Source organism: Bacillus rossius, chromosome 3 (assembly GCF_032445375.1).
Source record: "Bacillus rossius redtenbacheri isolate Brsri chromosome 3, Brsri_v3, whole genome shotgun sequence".
NCBI lineage: Eukaryota > Metazoa > Arthropoda > Insecta > Phasmatodea > Bacillidae > Bacillus > Bacillus rossius.
Genome location: NC_086332.1, coordinates 32,405,252 through 32,417,428, shown reverse-complemented (window position 1 = coordinate 32,417,428; position 12,177 = coordinate 32,405,252). Strand labels below are relative to the sequence as shown.

The 12,177-nt window shown below is 43.8% G+C and overlaps 1 protein-coding gene across 2 annotated transcripts in view; it reads left to right on the top strand.

Moving 5' to 3' along the window:
• The window catches only part of LOC134530485 (sodium-dependent serotonin transporter), a 187,012-nt gene that overhangs the window by 169,557 nt on the left and 5,278 nt on the right, over positions 1-12,177 (top strand). For both annotated transcript variants that reach the window (XM_063365329.1, XM_063365330.1), the window contains 3 exons: positions 454-599; positions 6,394-6,594; positions 8,553-8,720. In XM_063365329.1, coding sequence (XP_063221399.1) covers positions 454-599; positions 6,394-6,594; positions 8,553-8,720 — 515 coding nt within the window. The remainder of the gene's footprint in view (positions 1-453; positions 600-6,393; positions 6,595-8,552; positions 8,721-12,177) is intronic.

Here is a 12,177-nt window from a genome sequence, read left to right as displayed (position 1 = left end):
ACTCGGGCAAATGCCAACTGTTCATTGGCTGTTGACTTGTGAGTCGTCTCGACTGGGTGGCCTGTGATTCGACATTTCTATGAGTGAGGGTCTCTAATTGGCCCTCAGTCCTCCAGATTAATAGAGAACCAATGACAGAAGCAGCACTAAGGTATAATTATTTGAATTTTAGCATAACACGAAATGAATCCGCGAAATTCACGGGTCTCTACTAATAACATTTTGGAATTTTTTATTTTTTATTCCCATAAAAGTGGCTTTATTTCAGAATTACCAATGTTTTAACAAAAAAAAATTTCACTCAAATACAGCATACACGCTATAAATGTAATGTAAAATGAAAATGTTCGGCGTGTAAATGATGGGTAGACGAATGCGGCAGGTTCTGTGGTCGCAGACACGGTAGGGTGGCGTGCCGGGGAGAGTCTGTGTGATGCGCGGGTCTGTGCACAGGGCTGGACAGCACGTTCGGCGGGCTGGAGGCCATGATCACGGCGCTGTGCGACGAGTACCCGCGCACCCTGGGCCGCCACAGGGAGCTGTTCGTGGCGGCGCTGCTTCTCGCCATCTACATCTGCGCGCTGCCCACCACCACCTACGTCAGTCCCCCCTCCACCCTCCTCCGCCCCCACGTGTTCACGCCAGCCACGGTCCTACTGGGGCGCATTGGCGTAGCTGTGTTCATAAAGTTGGGGGGGACAAATAATGATTTTGTCATGTAAACCCATTCCCCTCCACCAGAAAATTTTGATTTTAAAAGTGCAAAATAGCACTTTTTAAGCAGTTTTTATCCAACCATTGGATACATCGATGTTATTATTGTTTCCTTAAGATAAAATTTGATGAGTGAAGAAATTACAAATAAAGTTGGGCAGAATAATATTATAAAATAAAAATATCACGGTCTAGAAAGTTGGGGGGGACAGTCCCCTCCACCCAAAAAGTTCAGGGGGACACGTCCCCCATGTCCCCCCCCCCCCCCCGGTTCCTACGCCCCTGACTGGGGGGAGTGCGGGTGGAACACGTCGCATGAGTGCTGCCCCCCCAATCATTCCACTAACGCAACAAGCTTGTCAGGGGTTGCATTATCCAGACGATCAGTCCTACATACTAAAATTTCATTACTTCTCTCTTATTTGCAATTGGTTATTTGTTCGGATCAACTTCAAAGCTTCAAATCAACCTTGGGAATCGCTTTAAAACATAAGAATTAAAATATATATGTTTTCAACTTATTTTTCTCGATTAAACTGCAGCCAAAGTTCGTCGGTGGAGTTTTGACACTCTGTATAGCAGTTTAAGTAGCAGTGCCTAAGTGGTGACTGATGTTCAGACGTTCCAAATAAAACCTTAAACTAAAACTAAAAAAGACTGAAAAATTAGCAATATATAATCAACTCCATAATTTTAATGAGGACTTTTCAAGACTTCATAAATACTTATAAATATTTAGCTTTAAAGATACTATAAATTTTTTTCAAAGCTTATGAGATCCAACTTTTGACCACCGAAAACCCTCAGGTCACCTTGTAAACGCGGTACGCCTTTGTCAGATGCTTAGAGCCACGTGAGAGATTACAGGGTGTCCGTGCCACTGAAGACTCGATTGCTCATGAATTTTAGTGACGTCAGCGTGCTGGGATGATATTTTATTAATTTTGTTTTAATAATGTTGGTGAGCATGGAGGCCACTCACGACAGACATACGTCACACAGCTGAAGAAGCTGTGACGGCAACGTCCTGAGAGTTGTTACTTTGCAGCCTTGGAAGGTGGCCTCAGCCGGTCTCACACCGCAGCCTTCTTTCTACGGGAGATCTCGTGGGGAATCAAAGACCAGGGAAGGTTCGATGTTAACTTCACTGCCAGCTTTTTACTACAGTGAATACACGAGTCCGTAGTCGTCACCCGGTCTAGTTACTACCCTAGCGCATGTAATTAAGAGGAAACCTAACCGCCTCGCTATCACACCTGTTAAAGTATCTCTCTCACCTTCGCTGTGCCTTTGTAGCGGTCGCTGCAGACATCTCAACGCAGCCAGAGTCACCGCAGGGCGTCTGGGCTCCGTCGTCTCCATCTCCCTAAAAATGCCTCCCCCCCCCCCCAACCCATTTTTTTTTTGGCGTGGATACCGTGATTGAAATCTCTGGGGTCCACTGCTGTGTTGACAATATTGTTACGATTATTAAAACAATAATTAATAATCGTCGTGTGGGTAACTACTGGGTTCGTAAATGGATAGCCCAATTACAGATTTTACTACACAGTTTTATTGATTGCCAATATGTACATCGTTAGCAAATAATCTTCCAAAAATGCCTAATAATCAATTACACTTTAAAAAGTTTATTCTCCAGTCACTCGGTTTTTACACACCGCACACCTCGCTGGGCCGCACCTCTGGCACAACTCTCGCCGCAGCACCCCTCGTGGACCTCCGTCGCCACACTCCGCCGCCGCACTCCGCCGCCGTCCCACTTCCCTTCGCCAAGGTTCCACTCGACGCTTCGCTCGGAACTTCGCTCGGGACTCTCGCCGCACCCGAGGTCTCTCGCCACCCAACTATCGCTGAGAAACTCGCTCGCCGAGAAACTCGCTCGCCGCGGGAAAACTCCCGACTCCTCACTCACTCGGAGGCCGGCGTCCCGGGCTTATATAGGCCCAGGCGCCCTTCTAGAATTCACGAGCGCGGCTGGGGCCAGTGGCGTCATTCCGCGCCGACCCGACGCGAGAAATCTCTAGATACGCGTCGGCAGCTGTCAGGTGTCAGTTACGTCGCTGAGATAAAGCGTCTCTCTCTCTCTCTCTCTCTCTCTCTCTCTTTCTCTCTCTCCGTGTGCGGGGATCGAACCCGCGACCTTCGCCTCTGGAACTCGTGCCGTGTGCGTGACCAGCGAGGGAGCGCGTAGGCTGTGACAAAGGTTCCATCCTTCGTCAGCATCGCCTGTTTGGCCTCTGTGACCGCGGGCTTAGTCATTGCACTTGGGCTGCAGGGCCCTCACGAAACATTAGTTGAAAACATAACACGACTTATTCCCAAGGCTGGTGTGCGCCTTTGAAGCTGGAACTGATCAACTGATGTATTGTAACAAAAAAAAATAGGAGTAACTATTTAAGATGGAATACTAAGTGTCCAGATAATGTTTAACTGAGATATTTTTTGCAAATACCTCAAACTTGTCACTGTCGAAAAAGTGATTTCAATGAAAATATTGTTTGGTTGTTTGGGTAACGGCACTAGTAAAATATATATTGAACACTGATGACTTATCCACAATTATTTAAAAGAAATAGTTTTACTACTGCGTCAAGTTTTGCTACGGTTGTAGAATTTTTTTTTTCTCGACTAAACATCATTTAGACGTTCGGTGTTAAATACTTTCTCTATTAACTGTAATTGAATAGTTGTTCAGCTGCAAATTCAAAAACTTTGGGCAGAACTTTAGAACATAAGACATGTATGTTTACAACTTATTTTCACGCGATGAAAATGCAACCAAAGTTTGTCGGTCGAATTCTGACTCCTTGTTTATAATAATTGTAAGCAGCAAGTATCAGGGTGCCACTTATGTTTTGTGAACAACTCAGATGTTGTCCTCATAACCAAACCTGCCGTAACAATTTTTGAAAAATAAACAAATAATAAAAGAATTTTTTTTTAATTTAAAGCCAAATTAGAAATACGTGGTTTTCTCTCATTTCCTGAGGAAACAGAAACTTAATACCTTAAAAATCTTTGTTTAGTCGCAAAAACTTTAAAGACCGTCTGCAAGTACATAGATCAGTTAACACGATCGTGAAGATATTTAGGTTAGCGGGACGGAAGACCTGTATAACTAATAAGTGGAATACTGCACATTATTTTTATTAATTTTAGTTATTCAAGCGGCGCGCGGAAAGTACTGGGCAGCATCGCAGGGCACGGCACAAATATCGTGCGAGGTTTCGTCCGTCCCGTCACCCTGAGTGTACTGACTAGCGCGAAGAAACGGAACGACTTCTATGGCATTGGTGCGGGTAACGCATCTGTGTCCGCGCTCTTATCGCCGGACGTGCTTACGGGCCTAGTACACGGCGCATCAATCTTCCTGCACCCTTTTGGGGGGGGGGGGGGGCGGGGGGGGGGGGAAGAGAGAGAGAGTGAAAAGGGGCGGTGGGAGAGAAGCAACCGGCACAGTTTTATCGCGGGCTCATAAAACAAGGATTATAAAGGGAAATCAAAGAGCTCCGCGCCAGAGATAAAAAGAATAAGGTCGAGAGCCACTGCTCGATGGAATAATTCAGCCGGGCCAGTTAGTTCATGAAACTTACATAGAGCTGGCCCGGCTAGCCGCTAAAAGGATTCCCCTGTTATTCCTCCTGATCAATCGTTCCGCGCCGCGGCACGGAGGTTCTTTCGCGGCCAATCAATTTACTCCGCTTTACTTAACTCCCCTCCGCGCTTCTTCAGGTCCGCCCTTAGCGCCGACCGAGCACCGGGGCCTTTTGTCGAGGGCTGATTCTGTTGACACGCCCGCTGGTGCCGCCGTTCGTGCGACGTGGCGACTGCACGAGCCACGGCGTCCACGCAAGAAGCGAGCAAGTCGAGCCAGTTGGACAGTGACCTCTTCCAGTGACGCGTGGACTTATAACCTCGCGTGTTCTCGTGTTGCAAATGAACTTATAACGCGCGTCGCTTGCGTCATTGCGTTTCTTGCGTAATTTGTAAACCCGGCCTAAGGAAAAAACACACGGCAATGCGTCGCGCTGTTCAATACCGAGCATGATAAATATTCGCTTTTAAAGTACGTACTTTCTCCACCCGCTGGACAGATGGCAGCACGAAACAGCAGGGAATTTTAAACTATTAGAAACGACTCCAATAAAAGCTTAAAAAAAAAAAAATAAAAAAAAAATTACAAAACCCCTGCTTTGTGCCTGATTTTTTGACAATGAATTTTATTGAAATAATGCCAATCTTTTTCAGATTCATTTCACAGTTAATATTTTAAAGTTCCCGCACATGTTAGATGACTATAAATTATAATAAATTTTTTAAGGCTAGTTTTTCTATTATAAAGTTTTATTATTTAATATATATGCTGATTCAAGGAGATTCATATCCTAATATAAATAATTAATTTTTTTTAAGTAACAATAAAGGATATAGGCCTAACTAGTATGAAACAATCAATCCAATGGACTGAGCTAGGTATTTAATAATATTATAGCAATAATGTAAACAAATAAAATGTATTAATGTATATTAGTTTAAATCACAATGTATATAATCCAGTAATTTGTTATTAAAAAAAATGTAACGAGGTTTGAATTACGTCAATATTTACCCCTTGAACTTAATAACTGCAGGTTTTACAACTGCGCTATCGGAAAATTAGTGTTAAACAAAAAAAAATGTTCCAGCACAACATACACTGTTCAAAAAAGGGTTTTGCACTCTCCAGTTATTTAGCGACCATTGTATGTATGTGTGTATGATTTCCAGATTTATGGCTTTGTTTTAGTTAGTTTTGTACAGTAAAATGTGTGTTCTGGTGTCATAAAATACGTAGGCTACTTCTTTCATTCACTGTTCTGATAAACCTGTTGGACACATGCTTGCACAGTAAATCCAGGTGGTGCTGCTTAGGTAACAATTTTATTCCCACTAAAGTCAAACTTGACAAAAACACAATTGAAGTGGTCTGGAGAATAAAGTATTATAGTGCCATTGGGCCTTCTCCTCCCCCCCCCCCGAAAAAACAATAAATAGCCATTTAAATATGTCCTAATTGTGTAATCAAAGTTGCAATACCAGAATAAAGAAACTTTATTCTTCCATCATGGTGTCTACTGATGTATATTTGTGGTGAAAGACTTACGACACTCTTTGGGGGAAAAGGCCAACAGCACAATAGGTCCATCTTTCCCCTCGACAGCACCATTCAGGATAGCCAATGATCAAACATCGGGAATGATATCCGTGCAGCGTAAAGGGGAAACCGGCTACTTTGATGCGGAGAGTTAAAGGTGGGAAAGAGTTTGGGTAGAGGCGGGGGTGGGGGGAGGGGGGTGTCGCAAGCAAACTGAAGGGACGCCCCCGAGTACACTCCACTTGCCCTAAAGTCATTCGACCTTAAATTAATTTCGGCTGAATGCCTGTTAGGTCGAATGACTTTTAGGGCAACTGACTTTTAGGCCAAGTGACTTTTAGGCCAAGTGAAGTTTAGTGACGTTTAGGAGATAACACTTTTAGAGCAACTGACGTTTAGGCCAAGTGACTTTTAGGTCAAGTGACGTTTAGGAGATATGACTTTTAGGGCAAATGACTTTTAGGCCAAGTGACTTTTAGGTCAAGTGACGTTAAGGAGATATGACTTGTAGGTGAAGTGACGCGCACCGACGCCCCCAACAGGGCGGCGTGTACCTGGTGAACCTGCTGAACGTGTACGGCCCGGGCATCTCCATCCTGTTCGTGGTGTTCGTGGAGGCGGCGGGCGTGTGCTGGTTCTACGGCGTGGACCGCTTCTCGCGCGACGTCGAGAAGATGATCGGCCACCGGCCCGGCATCTTCTGGCGCGTGTGCTGGGGCTACATCAGCCCCGTGTTCCTGCTGGTGAGCCCGCCGCGGCCCCTCGCTGGACGCCATACCTCGCGTGTCTGGGAGAACATCTGGCGCAGGGGCGTAGCCAGGGGGGGGGGGGTCCCCCACCCCCTTAGCACCAAATATTTAATTAATTTCTTATTCATCACTCAAACAAATTTCATATTAAAATTAATAAAATTTTTACCATTACAATATTTAAATTTAAGTACCGAAAACTGCTAAAATAGCACTATTTTACACCTTAAAATCCAAATTTTCCCGAGGGAGGACCCCCGGACTCCCCGCTTTAATATGGGGGGGGGGGGGCCATGCTTCTTAACACCCCCGATACACAAATACTGGCTACGCCACTGATCTAGCGTACTCGCCAGTGATGTGCGAACATCTAACCTCGGTAACGAGCACATTCGTGTGTTCTCGCGTCGCTCGTGCGGCAAACATACTTCTCGAAAAAGGATTTTTTTATTAAAATACTGTCCATCTCGTTAAAATTTCACTAAACAATTGATATTTTTAATTTTCCGCACACGTTACGAGTTATACTTATATGGCATTACTAAAATACTAACCAGAAACAATTATTAACACATATTATAACACTAAGTATTTTTTTTTTTGGCTTACACGACTGAGATCAGTCCGGTAATAATTGCTACAAACAAACCTTAACCTTATCGAGCTGAATCAAAATTATTATTATTATATTATAATGTTTTTAAAAAGTAAAAATAAAAATTCCATTGACGAGATTCGAGCCTCGTCCCACGAGGTTAACAAGCGCGCGCTTTACCACTGTGCTACAGCGCCCATATGCTTGATATTTATTGTAATGCCAGTTTTATTAGGTATTTTAAAACTTGAGATTACTTTTAACTATGACTTTATTTGTTTACCAAATATATTTACCATCATAATATTTCATTTGGCACACCAATACGTTAAGAATGTACCCTATGTTTTCGAAAGTGGCTATATGACTTCCGTAACATTTTCACGAAATTACTTCTATCAAATGCCGTATACCGAGAGCTAAGATGTTTACACATCAAAAAGTATTTTTAAACAGAAGCCGGCCCTTCCTTCCGTGAGCTTCTGGTCCGCCATTGTTCTTAATAAAGCCAGGACATGATATGACATGGCATGGCATGACAATGCCTCATGATCCAAACTGACAACTGACAGCACTGACGAAATGCTTGGAGTTGAGATGGTTTAAAGTTTGCCAGTTTCCACGCAATTTTGTATCTCACATTGCCAGCTGAAGATATTTTTAGTTTATCATTAACTTCAACATTAATATACTTCTCCAATTATATCAAGGTACATAATCTTAACACATTAAATTATAATCATCGAAAAAATAATTTACAGACGCGATCTTTAAATGAATAAATATCCCAGTGTTTGGTTTCATCGTTAAGTTACCAGCAATTTAAGGAAAGTATTTATTTCTTTTGAGACCTATTTGAAAGGGTAGCTTATTATTGTGTAATACATATAATATTTTCCAGTACCATGACATCATACACAGTGTCTGCTGACAACTTATCCTAAATATAAGCAGACACAAAGATGGCTATTACACGAGAGTATGTCGCTAGTCGCAGGGGCGCAACAACTAAATTTACAAAGGGGGGGGGGGGGGGGGGGGCAATATAACTTTTCATAAAGAATCATCGATCCCCCCTATTGAAGTGGGGGGTCCGGGGGCCCTCCCCCGGGAAAATTTGTATTTCAAGGTGGAAAATTGTGCTATTTAAACAGTTTTATTATCTAAAAATTGATTACACAGCTAGTGGAAATAACATATCCGACTTGTACAGTACTTTCTTTGCCCCCGTTTGCCCCCTCTTCAAGGTTTCAGGGGGGGGGGGCAAAATACCCTTGCCCCCCCCCCCCCTCCCTGTTGTTGCGCCCCTGTCTAGTCGACCATCACATATGTGCTGGTATGGGCGCGCGTGCCGCAGGTGATCTTCATCTTCTCGCTGCTGGGCTACGAGGAGATGCTGACGGGCGACTACGTGTACCCGGCGTGGAGCATCAGCGTGGGCTGGGTGCTGACCGCGTCGTCGCTCGTCTGCATCCCGCTCTACATCGTCTACAAGTTCGCCATCACGCCCGGTTCCTGCGTGCAGGTCTGTCTCTCTCAGGGCTCGGGACACAGCCAACTGGTCGTTGCCGAAGCTCTAATACCCTCCCGATCGACAAAACAGTTCTGTTTTATAAAAAAAAAAAAAGCTCTGGAATGTTCATGAAACGCGAACTGGAATGTTACTCCCGCCCTACCCTATTAGGGCGCATATGTGGGAGGGGAACGTGAGAATGCCGGCCGTAAGGTCGAAATAATCTGTACAGGTCTGTGCCCTATTCCACTCCGCCTCCCCGATAACCATCATACATCGAAGTTTGGCCTGAATAATTGAATGAATAAACGATCGAATGAACGAATTTATGTATGAAATAATGAAGGAAATAACGAACGATTGAACGATAGAATGAATAATTAAACTAATGAATGAATGAATGAATAAATCCATGTTCGAATGAAGGAACAAATTAATTATTAAAAGAGAAAATGAACTAATGAACGAGTGAATGAATTAATGAATTAATGAACGAATCAACGAAAGAATGAACGAATGAGTGATGGAGGTCACTAGAGACGGAGAGGGTCGGCGAGATGAGAATGGATGACGGAAATCCATCTCCGTGTAGAGAAACACCGCGTTTGTAAGCTGAAAGAAAACAGAATGCGCAACGAGATAAAATGTTCCAAAAAAAGTCTCGTATTATATATTTGCATTTGTAATCAAGTGAGACATGGAGTGTGCAGCTGTAAGTACGCTTGAAAAGTTCATGTGATCAGGCACAAATTCTGAGCTCTATCGGTTAGTAGCGCTTCTGGCAAGAAAAAAAAAATTCTTAACAATGGGACAAGGAAAAAGCTTGTAGGATGCGAACTAATGCGAGTCACTTTATACATTTTAATTATTAATTATTGCTCCACGAATCTCTCTCTGTTGTGCGGAAAAACCTAATGTATTTAAAAAAATTTATGTGAGAGACTAAAATAAAAAATCGCTGATTTTGTCGTCTCGTGATTTTTTGCTTTGGACAAGGGCGTACACAAGTAGATGGTTGGGGAATGGGTGTGATATAATCCTCCCTCCCCTCCTAAATTAAATTCTGCGTGTGCTCTTTGCCTTGGAAGTGGACAGTAATCTTCACGTAGCCCCATAGCTAACACTCGCTGGCCGTAAAGTCCGGGGACTTTGAGAACATTCAACTCAGCTGTCCCGCTGCTCTTTTCACCACTCTGGCTGCTTGCCTCCCGGTGCTTACTTGGCAAGAGTTTCATTGTGAAACAACTTTGTTTTCTACCACCATACCTTTAGTAAGTACCACGCCTACTCGTGATTGGGTGGTATCACAAAAGAACCTTGGTCATTCAAATCCAGACGTCGCAAAACATTAGTACTGGAAGCGCGTCCTCAACAACTTCGTGTGGATTTCTTTCAACTCGTACGCGATGGTTTTCGAACATTCAGTAGGCACTCCACTGGGTGTGGCTCAATCTTCACCAAGTACCAAAAAGTAGTTAAAAATAATTTCATTAATGGAATATGCTCCATAAATCTATCACAGAATGTTTTCTCGAGGCCCGAAACTCAATGGTGATGCAATATACATGACGTTACTGGCGTTCGAGAAATGGTATCCACAAGATTCTGCTTGGAAAAGCCAAATCGCTTAACTTTCGTGTCGGCGCCCTTGGCTGGCATGGAGAGCTTGTATGCGCCATTGTATGTATGGTGACATGATCTCCTCAAACGAAACTTCAGTGCTAAGAATATCCAACGGAACGCCGAAGTTGCAGATATTGTATATTTTACACGCTTAGATTGTCATGTCATCCCTTTGCCACCATGCGATATCATATTTGTCTGCTCAGAGAATGAGAAATCCCAAACAGCAAGCCATAAGTTGAACACCACCCACTCGATTCTCCACTTACAGTAATGCAATGCGTGTATGCCGCCTGTCTACTTGATTAAAGTAAATCAGATGATTCGAAATATTTAAACCAAACGTGTGCAGTTTGTTATATTGCAAACCGTAAGCTTGAAAGCGTTACAACAGAGGAAGTCACGCATACCTACCACTGTTTTTTTGTTCTTTTTAACTAAAACTATATTAATTTCTAGGATATGACTGCAAATGCTGTGATGCCATCGGCTGGAAATATATATTGTTACGAACGTGAGCAAGGCCGGGACACGTGCAGGTGCAGAGCTGGCTGGCGACTGCCGCAACATATGCGCCCCGCGCGCCAGGAAGATAACAAGGATTGTCGCTTTCCCCCCTCCTTCACAACACTCCCCGCGCGGCGCCATGCCTTTGACACGTAACTGACACAGGACAGCTGCGGAGTTACGCGAGCCGCCGACACGTGTTTCGAGAGATTTCTGCCGTCGGGTCGGCGCGGAATGACGCGACTGGCCCCAGCCGCGCTCGGGAGTTCTGGAAGGTGACTGGGCCTATATATATATGTGTGCCCGGGACGCCGGCCGAGTGCCGCGGGTGCGGCAGAGTGGCGAAGTCCCTGGAAGAAGGTTCCAGGGCAGAGAGTTTAGTTCCGGGCGTTAGTATCGCGAGCGCGGCGAAGTCCCGAGCGAAGTTCCGAGCGAGGCGTCGAGCGGATCCTCGGCGAAGGCAAGTGCGTCGGCGGCGGCGGAGTGCGGCGGAGACCCACGAGGGGTGCTGCGGCGAGAGTTGGGCCAGGGGTGCGGCCCATCGAGGTGTGCGGTGTGTGAAAACGAGTGACTGGGGAAACATTTTTGAGTGCAATTGATTATTTGGTAATTTTATAAGATTAACTGTAAGTGACATAAGTAGTGGCCATCAATAAAACTGTGTAGTGTAATAAAATCTTTAATTGGGCTATCCCTTTACGAACCTGCGGCAAATCGTAACAATATGTAACTTTTTAGACACGTAAGTACGTGCAGCTGCGTACTCCAATTACCGGAGTTGTGTCATATATAGACGCTATTTCAATAAATCAATAAAAGATTCGTTTTCCAGTTATTTTTTTGAGATTTTTCTTTCTCTTTCTTTAAATTTTCAGATAATGTGATTTTCAGTCTCTCCGCAGAATGCACGCCTCCCTCTGACCTACTGAATGAATTGTAACTAGACCAGTTTTTCCATCCGGAGCAAGAACTCATCTTGGAGCCCCCCCCCCCCCCCCCCCCTCCTTTTTTTTTTCAAACCAACCAAACCAAAACATTTTCTGGCCACACCTCATATCACCACAACATTATTAATTCCACTATTCCAAATATTTTCGATTCAACTTAAATGGTAAATAAATATATTTATTTGCAGTCATTTCATCTTTAATACATCGCTAATTGAATAGTACATGAAAAATTACTAGTTTTAAAATATTTATCTATTTAGATGTATGTACTTTCAATACAAATAATTCCATTCTTTTGCTTTCTATCTTTTATTTTGTGTTCCAACACTACCATACCTACTCAAGTAAATATATAAAGTAAAAATTACTCTGCTAGTTTAGAGCAACCC